Source organism: Nanorana parkeri, unplaced genomic scaffold (assembly GCF_000935625.1).
Source record: "Nanorana parkeri isolate BGI_ZX_2015 unplaced genomic scaffold, ASM93562v1 scaffold1041, whole genome shotgun sequence".
NCBI lineage: Eukaryota > Metazoa > Chordata > Amphibia > Anura > Dicroglossidae > Nanorana > Nanorana parkeri.
The window spans coordinates 58,205-73,104 of NW_017307309.1; the positions used below are offsets into that span (position 1 = coordinate 58,205).

A 14,900-nucleotide genomic window follows, 5' to 3' on the forward strand; every position below is an offset into this window, starting at 1 on the left:
CCCGTGTGACTCCCCAAAGCAGTCTAACTGAGGGGTGGGCAACAGAGCAAGCAATGCCAACCCCCCCCGCCCCACCCACCCACAAAAAAACAAGGGCAATAAAGGAACATAGAGAGTTCAGAGTCTGGTTTGAAGCACCTTATGCCCGAAGCTGACATCAGCAGAGGCCTGAACATCCAACTGTTCAGGCCTCTGTAGTAGATAATCTTAGACCAATAGTTTATACTGCCACCTTCAGGAGGTTGGAACACTGGCAAACAAAAACAGTTAAGTCAGCCCTCTCTATAACGCCATTTCCAACCATAATGTGCAAGCAGTACACAAGGCCAAAGAAACAGAGGCGTAAGATCTGTGTAGATCTCAAGAAATACATGTTACGGTAAGTACAAAAAACTTACTTTCATTATTGTCCATTGAGGAACACAGAAATTCTAGATAATCTTGGACCAATAGGATATACAAAAGCAGTTATACTGAGGAGTGAGTAATTGCCACAGATTCAGCAACATGGAATGATCCTACACACAGATCACCAATCTAAAAATGGGCCATGACTAAGGAGAGGGCCCTGTGAAGGAACCTGTGTTACAGACTAGAAGGGCAAGAACTGATCTTGCCCAAATAACATCAAATGTTATTGGGGTATGGTGAAACACAGCAACCCCTCCCTTGAAAGAACATAATCTTACAGGTTATAAAGTGCAAAGCAGTTAACTACAGGAAAGTTTTAGCTTAATGCAGAAGTATAACAATCTTTGATAAAAATAGGTCCCCAGGGGGCCTGCAGGGTTGCTCCTTCATCTAGAGGAAGCAAGACTGTATTGATCTGGTATAAGTCATAGAATGCAAAGTCCAGGGATTGGATTGCTTTCCACGATCACTGGGATCAGGATCCACCAAATATACAAGTTACAACAATCTAGGAACTGGCTGACCTTAGATAAGGTACCTTAATAGTTCTCTACAGATGCTTTGTTTTAAAAGGGGAATAATAGTCAGAAATAGTTGATTAGAGATAAACACTGTAATGGTGTAGAAACATCCAGGACCTCACCAGCTCCTTTGTAAGAAGGAGTGGAAGTAAAAGCCGAATAGTATTTCACAGCATAGGTTTCTACCATCACAGAAAACAGAGGTTCCAGGGATTATACACAACTAGGTATAGAAACTCAAATGATTAAAAACAAGCTGTAGGATCTAGAGTGGAAGCAGCAGGAGGAACCTGAGCAACTACACCATAAGGAGGAAGAAAAAGCTTATTAATTATAGTGGTGGTAAAGTTGTGAAGTTATAAATGGAAATCTTGTGGCTCTGAGATCTGTGGTATATGTCTTTGAGGGAGCCTTAGAGGTAGAGCAGCAATAGTAGATGCAGATTGTGATTGTTCTTTCTCATCTACGGATCTGCTGCAAAAAAGCGGGCACACATTGAGAGGCTAACGAGCAAAGGCAACTGGAAAGTGAGCTGAATTGGAGAATTTTTCCAAATCCGTTATTTTGTCCTAGATTGTTCACTTTTCCTGCCTTCTCCAACCTCTTCACCCTTTAGTGAATAACCCTGAAAGTGTGGATGCAGGGCTCACATACCAGTAAATCTTATCCAGAGGCTTACTCCCAGAGTGATTCTTCAGGGACTGGGTCACACCAGAGACTGTGCCACATCTATCGACTTGGAACTAGCCCTGCAGCTAACACAGTGAAAAAATTGTCTGGAAAAGCACTGCAGACAGAGTCCAGTGCTTGAAGGTCACATTCCTGGCTAGCCCCTCAATCTTTGGTCCAGTGGGGCGTGGATCAGGGACATGCGGTCAGGGGAGGCAGGTGAAGCAGAGCCTCTCCACTGTGTAACCTGTCATGGAGGGAGTGCTGCCTGTTAATTACAGGCATCACTGCATCCGGCTTTTGAAAGGTAGTTAGGCTACACAGCAGCGGGGTTCCCCACTGCGTGAGTAACCTAACTTGGTGAGGCAAGAGCTGTCACAGCCTCTAGTCTGTGTTAGAGGTGAGCTCTGTGGATGGCTTGGAGCAATAGCAAAGCGCCATTGGTGCAAGCTGTCCAATAAAAAAAACAAAAACCAGTGAGGACATCGATCTTGATGCCTTACCAGTGACTCGCCAGTGACGAGCAAGTGAGGCACAGGAATGCTCCTCCCTGTCTCCTCCCCACACAGCTTGGTTACCGAGCTGGGGGCAGAGCTTCAGCAGGCTGGGGGATGCCTCACCCAACACAGAAGGCACAGCACGTCACTGGCGTGGATATGGCCTCCAATTCTTTTGCTGAGGATACCTTACCTCAGCAATAGAATACCTTAAAGCTGCTGTATAGAAACCAGCTGAACCAGCATATACTTTTTGATTGAGAAAAAACACCTATGGAGTACTGGGAATGTTAATAGAAGAATAATAGTAAAACATAGTAAAAATATAGTTAAAGCTGAGAAAAAGTGTCCATCCTTCTAGGACACAAGGAACAAACTGAGTCATGATAGTGAAAGGCAGGGTTATACAGAGGCCTGACTTTTTTGTTTGCCAGTGTTTCAACCTCCTACAGGCAGCAGAATAACCCATTGGTCTAAGGCTATCTTCTACTCCTTAGTCTATCAAGAACAGTAAAGAAAAGAAGAAAATGGCTGGAATTGGGGTTTTTAAACATGGCTGAAGCAGGTTTAGGTATAGGTACATTAATTAGCTCTATAGAAAACTGATTTATATATTTAATACAAATAGGTAGAATGCTGTTCATATATGTAGGAGAAACAAAAATTTTGAAAGTGACTTGGTTTACTGCAATTGAATAGAAAGAAGTGTTGGATAAATACCGAATTATCAGTGAGCCACTTGGAGCATGAAATGTCTGACATGAATTCATCATATGTTTTTGGACAGGCTAAGTTAGTTTCTCACTCAGTGTTCCACCAATATATAATGCTGCTTTTTTAACATTTTAAAAAGATATTTTATAAAAAATGTAAAAAATAACCACAAAATTGGAACTGGGCCATCGGACTCTCCCATTATCCCACAATCTAATAGTACTATGATTTTCAATTAGAATCAAGGGAATTCTGGTGCCCCAAATCTAACCCTAGATATGGTTTAGGAAAAGAGATGCAAGACAGATCAAAACAAGACACACCTGGGGGGGGGAAATTTATCAAAGCAATTGCGTCAGTTTTAGCCTCTTTTTTTTGTGTGCAGATCTGTTTAGTGTCTCCTTTTAACATGTGTGCCTGTTTTGACCAGAGCTTGCACTATTTTTCCGACTGCACGTGTTTTGCGAAAGTTCGCAACTGTTTACATCTGCACTTGTCCTGCGGCTGTCTGAAACTGGAGAATCACCTAAAAAAAACAACCGCTACTTAAATAGTCCCTATAACCACTTCTTAAAGAATCAACAGTGATGCGTCTTGCCTGGTGTTGTGTGATGTCTTCATAAATTAGATTAAATAAACTCCAGGAAAGAACAACATTACACTAGCAACATAAATCTGGCGCAAATATATCCATTGTTTCATCAATGTAAAAAGTGTTTTTGGAAGTTAGTGTCCATCTGTTATTTAAATATTAATTTGCACTGTAGTAAATACACAGTAATTTAATGAAATGCTCTACTATTCCACCAGTGAAGAGATTCACAATTTACCAGGTCACATTGCTACATCCTAATGCCTGTAAATTTGCCTCCTAATTTATGCACCACTTAGGCAACTGTAGTACAGAAAAACTCGGTACCTTTGAACACCAGTAATAAAAAGGCAGACTTTTTTAAACGGTGCTGAGGCTGAAGGACATATGAGATGGTATTATTATAAAGGGTTGTTGGCATGTGGGTAACCCTTCCACTATGGGGACACCAGCCACAAACTGTGATCTATGTAAAACCTATTTGTTTTTGTTTTTTAAGATCAGTAGCAGACTGGGTAATATTTTGAGATGTCTGCTTGTTGGAAATCATTTTGATTTGTGTCCAATCTCTAACTCGGAGGATTAATTTGCTAATTTCTAGTGGCGGTTCTATTATTGTACAGCTTCTATGTGCGTTTTATAGCTAACAAATGCAGGGAATTATTTTTATGTTTGACAAGTAAATGGTGGTTTCTTTATCACTACCTGGAAACTTCCCATAAACACTAGACATATGTACAAATCATGTCAGAATACATGATATGTTCATTAATTATTGTGTCCATTAACTGATTATGTCCATCGACAGAAACATCTGCCCAACATCAACAAGACAGTAAGGACACACAATACCATCAGTAGTGTATATTTAACATAAGGCACTGTAACAAAACTGACACATAGATACACCCAGATATCTTAGAAAAAACAGTAGACAGCAAATAGAAAAGCTGTGAAAACTTGAAGTTTCTTTGCAATGAATTCCAGGCCTCTAATGTGAAGTTAATGTTTTTTTCTTCACTTATTAACCACATTCACTATAAAAAACACCTCTGGCAATTTAACATATATAAAATACATTTAAGGAGACAGGGCTTATGGTCTGTCAACCAAAACCAGTAGTTGTCTATAAAAATTACCAATCAAATCATATTTATCATAATCAAAATGTATGTAAAGTTTTTTTTTTTAAAAAGGTAATAAAAAATCCCAATTTAAATTGGAGACGTCCCTTAAATGTGTGGATTTGGGAAGTGGTGGGGAAACATTTAAAATAAGACTAATACAAGCAGACACAAAGTTTGCAAAAACTAATGCTATTTGGAGGGTCACACAATAGGGTGAGTGGGGTAAAAAGGGGTAGATTATTCTAATTCTAAAAAAAAAAATACACATAAATACACAGCCATGTTTTGTCCAACAAACACTTATGATTTAAACTACTGCAGTCAAAGGCTGCTACCATAGATAATGTCACATATGAATGTGCCCAACACTAAATGGTTACAAATGATTCAGAATTATATGTTACTACCTGAAGTTTGTAAAATGTAAAAAAAATGTCAGCTAATGGAGACTACATAGGAAGGCTAGGATAAAATAAGCATTTCTGCCAATATCTTGTAACCATAAAAACTAATTAGCACACTTATGTTCCATCTAATTCACTTGAGCAACACCACAATCTCTGTCTTTTTTGGTCCATTTTGTTAGGACCAGACAAGTTTCACTTACAGTGTCCTACAGACATAAGGTGGCTGAGAGTTATATAAAACATTTACAGGGTTATTCACAAAAGGGTGAAGAGTTTGGAGAAGGCAGGAGAGGAGAACAATGTAGGACAGCATAGCTGATTTGTAAAAAATTTCTAATTCAGCTCACTTTCCTGTTCAGCTATTTTGGCCTAGATTGTTCACTTCTCCTGCCTTCTCCAAACTCTTAACCCTTTTGTGAGTAACCCTGTTAGTGAAGTTCTTTAACCTCTTGCCGTCCGCCCGTAGTAGAAAAACGGACGGACGGCACTGCTGCATCTGCGGGCATTTTTTTTCTGCTCGCGCGCGCCCCCTAGCGGGCATGCACGGGCAGAAAAGACCCGATAGTGAATCTAATTTCTACTGGCTCTTTTAAACATAATACATTTACAATAGCATTGTTGCAGTAACATTTTCCTAGCTTAGATATCTGAATGAAACTGGCGCACACTGTGTTTAATTACAGCAACATACCTGGCAACTGCCACATGAATAAAACATTTCAGTCTTGGTATTCCACTTATTTTACCTCCTATTCCCAACTACCCTCAACCGTGAAAATAATTAAATAAGTCTTGTTAATGAGCAAATCCATAGATGTCTACAATAAATAGCAGTACTAGTAAAACAGTTTCTTTCTGGGCTCCTTGTTCAAAGTACAGTGCTGCACTTCATCGCAATACCAGTTTCTACACAAGCAATGTAGATGGGAATTCCCACTGATTGTGTAAGAAGTGGTAATGTAGTGAATCTACAACGGTACACTGCATTATACTCTGTAGTATGATTAGAAGACAGGGAAAACTTAGTGCTGAGATTTATAAGAAGAGAGGGAAGAAGAAATGATTTAGACTTCAGAACAGTGGAGGAGGTAGGACAACAAAGAGATTGAGGTGAAGTATGGTACACCGAGTAAGGAGCCAGGAGCCCAATGAGGAACTGTGGTAAAGTTTAAAAAAAAACTAATATTGATCATACACTAATGTGGATTTCAATTGGTCGCAAAATGTACTTAAAATATTTCAAGACTAACGGGGGCTGGCAAATTGTAGGGTAAAATAAGTAGAGTAGGAAGACTGAAGCATACATTTGATTTTGTGGTATTGCAGAAGTAAGCATATGTGGAAGGGTGCCAAGACCTCGAGTAAAGGGAGGTGAGCTGTTTATGTATCTGTATCCTTGTGTATGTTAACTGGTGACTAGGTAACTATATGACTACCTAAAAGCAGTATTATCAAACTGAATAAAGTATGCAGGAATAATTCAAGTTTTACTTTGAATGTCAGCATGATAAGACAAATGCTCTCTAAGGCAACTTCAACATGCATGCACTTTGATCCAGTGTTATTTCATATTGTTTGTTGGAATAGTTAGGGTCCAAGGGATGACAAAAAAGGGTAAAAAGCAAAGAGGGAGTAGACTGAAACCATAAAATAAATACAAAATATTTTTAAAATATATAGTGCCCCAATGTCCTACTTAACTGTTTCTTTACTGAACAGACAAGCAAGAGTACCCAAGTCAACTTCAGCAAAGAATCGGTAAGTGAAAAGTGATGAAACAGTAATAATAACAGCAGAAACTGTAAGAAACTTAAAAACGTCTAACTCCAAGGTTTCTAGTTTCTAGTCTCCAGCATCTGCTTGTTTGGGCAATACTCATGTCTTCTATACTCTCTTGTGTACACAGCTAATGAGATACTAGCAACTCACAAGCCAAGGGGGGCTAAAAGAGACCTAAAAAAACTGCTGTGTTCTAAAAAATAAGACACAAATTTAAAAAATTGAGGCTTCCCACTGTAAGGCAAAAACAATCTGAAATAAATGGTTTTCAAAGCAGATAAACCCCCAATATATTAATTAGCAGAACACAGCACTATGGATGTAAATCTCCCCTAAATTTAGCAAACCTTTATAAAAATGTGTGTAGATAATATTATTTTAAAAAAACCTGCAGAGCATCACACCTCATCAAACGGTACAGTTATAACATAAACATGGCAGAGTTTTAAAATACTGTGGAATGTGGAATAACATTCACATAACAAATCACCATGGCTTCTATTATTTGAATCATTACAAATTTAGTTAAAAATAATAAGTATTTGCTAACACAACAAATTACTCCAATTGCCTTAGTCATACCTTTTACACCAAAAGAAGTCTGTTAAAAATGGGTTATATGATTAATATTTGCTTTGAATGTAATTTAAAAGGGCATCTTTTCATATTAAATATCGGGCTGTCTAGTCAGTATTGTAGCATTGATGCTCAGTAATATTTAAGTATTTTGAGAGTTAATTTACAATACTAGTTCTAATTACTCAAGTACTGTAATAAAGGACATTTATAAAGCCTGAGAAGAACAAAAGTGTATGCTCATATTGTGAATGCTAGTGGCCTGTCGTTCTCGGTCTTAAATACTATGCGTCACAAAACTGGAACAATTACTCAGGCAGTGATGTTAGCTCTCCTGGTCAGCATACCTATCCACTGTCAGTGACTTAGCCAGAAAGTATTTAAGCTACTAGATAGTCAGGCACCATATAGCCAGGCACAAAGTATTTTCAGAAGAAGGGGTCAGCAATGGCACCCTTGATGTTTCTTTCAATACAGATTTCTTAAGAGTATCTTTAGGCACTCTGGTACTGAGATACATTTACTTGTGTTCCAAGTTCTGCATGGCATTTGTCCTCTGGAATTTTATTTTATCTTTTTAAGAAAAATACAATTGAAAAAGATGGAACACTAATCCAACACTCTCTCCAGCAGCACACCCTCACTTTCCCTCTGTTCTCCTACAACTCTATGCAGTCCATGGGAGTGAAGAGAAAAACCTAGTGCTTTCTGATAAAGGAAGCATGTGACTCTCTCCTCTTACTCCCATGTGACAATAAAAGTGCATCCAGTGCTGTTAAATGGTGGTGGATATAGAGTCTTCAGCTCTGTTTCCATCACGTATGTGCAAGTTCGTGCAGCTATGGAGAATGGCAGTTAATGAACTTATTGCTTTATTGTTCATGAACAAAGGACACATTCACCTTAAGTTAGAGTTACAAGTCAGGTTTTTTTTTTTTTTACTATGACATTAGTGCTTCACTTTCTTTCACATAGGTACCTAAAAACAGTCACAAATTAGGGGCCCCAATTGTACTTTTATTATGCCATAGCTTTAATAGTGAACATAATAATTAGTATATTGTGGCCACCTGCAAAGTTGTGTCAGGGAAACAAAATACTAAAAAAGTGAAATGGAGTAGAACTCTAACTTTACAGTTTTATACAGAAATTGAATTAGAGTCCATATGTTTACTTAAATCTATTCTTTATGTAGCTAAGATGCGCAAAATGGTTTGCAATGCTCTGCAGGTTTCTATATAATTGCAAACAAGAGATACTGCTTAGGCAAATTAAGTTTTTTTACCAAACCACCAAGAATGAAGAAGACCATGAAGAGACGGCCAAGGGTCGTTTTTGCATAAACATCACCATATCCCACAGTTGACATGGTAACCATTAGCAAGTAGACACATTCCCAATAGGAAATGCTCTGCGAGTTTCGAAAATCGTCCCATGGGTCCCCAGAGTTTTCCACCTAGAAGGAACAAAGAACACTTGTTTTATATTTTAAATATGAACAGTTCTGCAGTTATGTAATCGTTTGCACATAATGAAAGTGTTTTTCAAATGCAAGTACCTGAATTTAGTTTGGTTTAAGTTTCTTGCACTCTTTGTACAGCAAAGCTCAGACTGAGGGAAGGAAAAGCAGCACAAGCAGTCAATTAGATGTGCTGCAGTACAAAATGCATGCTTTTAGGAGTGAGCAAAGTTGCACAGAGATAAGATAACCAGTCTGTTGCCTTTCCCTTTACTATCTGGTGACAGGTTGGGAGAATTGCAGCAGAAAAACATTAGCTACCCTGCCAACAGGGTGTGCTGGCGGGCGTGGCAAAGCTGCTTAAATCTCAGAACTGGATGTACACAAATACAATTTCTTCGGCAAGTATAACAGCTCCCTTTATTGCATTTCATCTGTGCATTTAGCCGTTTCTGGTATTTAGCCTAGAGTTAAGGTTTAAGTACACAAAATCATTATCCTCTTAACTTACATCATTAAAAAGTGTGCCTGTCGCTAAGTTATACCACCATGTGATAAGAGATGTTGATTTCACCTGCCTTATATCTGTATGCCTATTTATAAAGAGAATTTATAAAAAAAAAAAAAAAAAAAAAAAAAGTGTGCCTGTTCCAGAATTGGCAATGTTGGGGATATTACAAACAATATGAAAGAACTGTTTTGCTGAGTGTATATATGTAGGATGTATGTATGATGGTAGGACGTGTGTACAAAAAAGGAGTGAAAAGGGTATGACTGTGTACAGTATGTGCAAGAGAGACATTTCAGAGTTTATAATGGAGGACAAATGTGAGGATACACAGAAGGATGCCTGTTAGATGAGGATGAAGCAGTCAGAGAGAGATGTCTTTCAGCGAACAGTGATTAGGGATGACACAGTGATTCTGTGAGAGGGTTAAGGAGCCGGGCAGGGATGTCTGTTAGGCTAGGGTGAAATGGGTGAAGTGGCTGCTGAAAGATTTCCTGAGCAGTTTGAGGCTGCAGGGGAGAGATGTGTGTCAGGAAGCGGGGTACTGCAGATGGGAATAGATATCTGTTGAGAGGGTGAGGTGAAATGCCTGTGGGGTGGGGGGAATTTGAGATGACTGCAGAGTCACTGAGATCTTTTAAGCCCTGGCTAACTGGCTCTGAGGATTGATCAGCCGGAAGAAGAGAGCCAGCTGAGGGGATTCTGGGACAAGGTTTCCTTTCTGCTCCAGCTGTCTTCTCCTCAGCCAGATCTGTAACAGAGCAGGGTGGGCACTGGTAAAGCTGGCGGGATGAATAGCAGATTTCTGTTCCTCTGCTCTTCTAGGGCTGCCACAGCTCCAGGACTCTGTAAGGCTGCACAATTAGTGTGCCTACAACAGCAAGCAGAACTGACTGCTGCATAGCTAAGCCTCAGAACTGTGCCAGCAGAAGGAGAGAAGAGAGACAGGAAAGAGCATGAGAGGGGAAGTTAACTGGCTGAAGGGAAGGTAAATTGCCTGGAGGGCAGATAAGCCAGCTGGAAGGGAGGAGAAGTGCTGCTATGTAATGAAAATGTATGTGATTTGTAATAAAATGGCTGCCATTTGGTGGATGACCACAGCAATGCTTTCACTTTAGAGCACAAGATGAATGGGCAGCATGATACTGGTGTCACGATGACCATGTCTGGGTTTCTATGGCAATGGTAGTGCTGTTTCAAAATGCCAGATTACACTGAGCTCACAATAAGGGAAGAGCAGATAGCTGTAGTGGCCTCCAACAAAATGGCGGCTTCAGCCACCATTTTATTAAACACCACAAGTGTTTTCAGTGCAGTTTTGTCCCTGAATTGATGACTGCGATTTTCTGATACAAACCAAGCCACAGTTATTATAGAACCCTGGCAGAGCCCTCACCTGCTGAAGTCCAGGTGTAAACTTAAAACATTTTTATTACCATGAAAGGTTGGCCAAATGCTTAATCTCTATACCTTCCCAGCAGAGGTCCACATAGCAGTGCGTTTTCTCCCTGTACATCCTAGACATGTCTACATTTAAAAAATGAGCAGACTAGTGTGAAATCCTCACTTAGCCTTTGGGACAAAATATTTATATCGGTCTTCAAAATGTCTGAAAGATAATATCTTATAACTCCCACTCGGTACAGCTCATTGTGATAAAACTGTCTTTAAAAGTGCGATGGCACAAGGATGAATTGACTGAACTCCTGCATTCTAAGGTGAAGACGCACCTATTAGACCAGCACCTGGGGAGTCCTGATGGAGGCTAAGGAATTGGAGCGGTGAGATTTCCTTTGGCTCTACAAGGATGAATTGTTTAGCTCCAAACATGCTAGTTCTATGATAAGATATGGGGAAGTTATTCATATTTGTGTTATTTTATGGTTCTACTGGTTTTGGTGGGTGTAGAGTGTCAGAGTTTATGCACAGCAGAAAACCAGCTACTATTAATCTCGCTTTCTAATCCATAACTCATAACTGGAAGCTGTTATGAGGTTTTGAAAATTGCTATTACAGAATCCTACCAGAAGCTAATTAGATAATAGGTTACAACCAGCCCCTACCATCCCATTAGTCACCAGTAATGGGGTTGTCACCCACTTTGCCCTGCAGGGTGTAACAAGGGAGCTATGAAATCATGATGGTGGGGCGCTGGCAGTAAACGCAATTAGTGACTGAACCAGGACTGACCGCTCGGGCACTCAGGTACTGCCCCAGGGCCCGCAGCCTCCCCCATATCTTAGTCTCCTCAGCCTTCTCCTCCCCTCCTCTACTCCTCCCTTATTCCTCCCCGAGCTGCTCAGACGAGTGGAGACAGTGATGTAACACCTGGGGGGGGGGGGTCTGGGAATGGCTGCAGAGATGGGAGGGGCGCTGGCTAGGGAGCAAACAAAATTAAGCCAGTGAAGCAGTGACGCATTGCACGTGAAGCCATGCACAGCAAAGGGAAGTGGAAATTGAAGTGGAAATTCTTACAGGAGGGTAAACATATTGATGAGAGGTTTTTTTCTGTACTGGGCTGGTGTCTTGTTTGTTTAATCACTCACAATCCTATACATTATTCTTGCTTTCTTTCATTCAAGTTCCAGCCACCTTTCACACATCTGCCAGGTAACTAAATGGTGTTACAGATAAGAGGAACTGCTCCAGAAAGAACTGTACATCATGCAGCTTTTATTCCCATTTCTGACTGATTTCAAGGTAAATGGCTCCCTTAACAAGAGACTAAGCAAAAAAAAAAGAAAAGGTCATCCTATATTTAATGTGGACCTTCACGCAAAAATCACACTTTGCAGCATTCTATCCCTGCCCCCTCCACAATCTAGGGATCTTTTAAAAAAAATTGCTTTTATAGTTTTAATTTACATTTGATTCCCCTCTGCCTCCATTCTCGCCTACATAATGTTAAGCCTCCTCCTGCAGCCTCCTAGGACACCGACATCACAAATTCTAGGAGGCATCAGCTTTCCCAAAACTTAGCAAGTTTTATCTGGCGCTGTATAATCAGGGGCTGACTGAAAGAACCAAAAGAGACGGCCAGCTCTCAATGAAAAGATAATGAAGATGGTGACATGGGATGGCATTTGCAGCAGAAAAAAAGTGAGAGAGAAAAGAGAATGCACACTTCGTTGGGCTTGGATAAAAGATCATTACAAGTAAGTGGCATATTTTGAATGACTTTAATGGTTATGTCTGTAAAAAATAAGTCAAGGCAACTGGACTTGCTGTATTTTTCTTGAAGACTTTTCACTAGTCATCCAACCAGCTTTCTCAATTCAGAAAAGCTGAAAGCTGGTCTCATGACTAATGAAACGTCTTCAAGAAAAATACTGCAAGTCCAGTTGCCTTGACTTATTTTTTACAGATATACCATGACCTGGATAAATGATAACCTTCACAGACATTTAATCGTCATGGGTGATATTTTTCTTTAACTTCTAATATAAATGCCTGTAAAGTGCTGTAATATTAGTTGCAGTTATGTAAATATGTTATTAATATATTCATTGATTGGAAGCTCAGTTGGGAATTGAAAGAGCATGGCACTTGGTTTTCTGTTTTAATGCATTTTGGTTAATTATAGAGAAGAACATTAAAATAGCAATAACAAATATAATTAAATAATATCAGTAATAATATAGGTAGCAGTTGTTTTGGGTTAAAATAATAATAAGCAATACTCACCAAATGAATAAAACCTGCAGCTGTTAGCCAAGTACTGATAAAAATGGAGCAAAGATTTACCAGCTTAATGGAATTACTGAAAAAAATAAAATAAAGCAAAACGTTTGTTAAGTCATGTTATAGAAATAAACGTGATTTTTTTTAACTGCAACTTTATTGCTACACTTAACTGACATCTGAAACTTTTATTTTATTTATAAAAAAAGTGTGCACTAGCAGGAGGCAGAAGTCAATGCAAACTGAATACTGGCTCTAATAGGGTTATTCACAAATAGGTGAAGATTTTAGAGAAGGCAGGAGAAGTGAACAATCTAGGCCAAAATAGCTGAATTGGGAAATTCTGCTATGCTGTCCTAGATTGCTCACTTCTCCTGCCTTCTCCTAACTCTTCACCCTTTTGTGAATAACCCTGTAAATGTTTATAGAGAGACAAACAGGTTTATTCCCTAAAGGGTAAAGAGTTTTGAGAAGGCAGGAGAAGTGAACAATCTAGGACAACATAACTGAACTGGGAAGTGAGCCGAATTGGAGAATTCTTCCAAATCAGTTATGTTGTCCTAGATTGTTCACTTCTCCAAACTCTTCACCCTTTAGTGAATAACCCTAAAAAACGGGATCCAATGGGAGTATTGAACTGCTGAACAACATTTGTTTAACCAGTACACCTCTCACACCTGTACACACCCTTTGGCCAAGAGCAATATTTACATGTCCACTATAGCCCTGTTTATTCAGCAATAATATCACTATTTAAGATAACAAAATAATACATATATCTTTTATCCTTTTTTTTTTTACAAAAAGTGCTTGCCTTTGGTGATGTTTTGCAAAAATGTTTTCCCTGTAAAATCTATTTGTTGAAGTCCATTGAGGGACAAAGTAATACAGTTACTTTTGTACCTTTGGGTTATACTGCCACCTTCAGGAGGTTTGGACAATGGCATACTGGAAAACTAAGCCATCCCCTGTAAAACCCTGCCTCTGACCATCATGCCTTAGTTTTGTGAGCAAAACAGTGCCTAAGGCCAGCAACATAGATGGGTGGGACCCATGTCCCTCAACGGCATTTAAAGAAAAAGCTTTTTACGATAAGTACACATTTTCTTTATTGTCTATTGAGGGACAAGGGAATGTAGTTATTCTTGGATATATGGGATGTCCAAAAGCAATCCAACTGAGGGGTGGGCAACAGCCACTGAGAAATCTAAAGCATGTGAAAAATCTTACTAGAAGAAAATCTGAAGGAATTAATGCCTGAAGACTAGATGGGAAAAAAAAGAAAAGGGGGATATTGAAATTGCTACTAACAAGGAAAGGCACCAAGAAAGAATCTGGTGTTCCAGAGCAGGGTAGTTATGTCTCCTGTATGTCTCAATGAAAGACCAACCAGTGAACAATTGGGGTAGAAGTAGGACACCCATAATCCTTAGCCCTCAGGGAAAGAGAAATTTATAAAATAACAGCCCTCTCAATACCTACATAAGGAGGAAGAGGAAGACAAAGTGAGGAATAGTGTAATGTGATCAACATACCAAGACCTCAGAAAAAAGGGGATGGGAGAAAGACCTTCCAATTTACACCAATGAATGAATTAGAGGTGTGTTAGTCACATACGTATATATGTGACTGACACACATGGACTTCGTCATTAATGTGCTACCATTGAAAGCTAATCTCACAATATATATATATATATACACACATACACACACACACACACACACCCAGGGCAGCCTTCAGAAATTTCGGGGCCCCCGCCGCCACGCTGAGCCTGTCACACTGTTATTATTATACATATATATATATACCACAATGCTGTACAGAGAACACTGAGCCAGTCACATCTGTCTCTGTACAGAGGAGCTTACGCTCTAATGTCCTCCCACAGTCACATCAGTCTCTGTACAGAGGAGCTTACACTCTAATGTCCCCCCAGTCACATCAGTCTCTGTACAG

The 14,900-nt window shown here is 39.5% G+C and overlaps 1 protein-coding gene across 1 annotated transcript in view; it reads right to left on the minus strand.

The window, feature by feature from the left end:
• LOC108796020 (calcium-activated potassium channel subunit alpha-1-like) overlaps positions 1-14,900 on the minus strand; it is a gene marked incomplete at its 3' end in the record, with an annotated part of 400,113 nt that overhangs the window by 56,956 nt on the left and 328,257 nt on the right. Inside the window, exons 7-8 of the mRNA XM_018567387.1 lie at positions 12,945-13,020; positions 8,579-8,749 (exon numbers count right to left, since the gene is read on the minus strand). Of these exons, the coding sequence (XP_018422889.1) occupies positions 8,579-8,749; positions 12,945-13,020 (247 nt within the window). The remainder of the gene's footprint in view (positions 1-8,578; positions 8,750-12,944; positions 13,021-14,900) is intronic.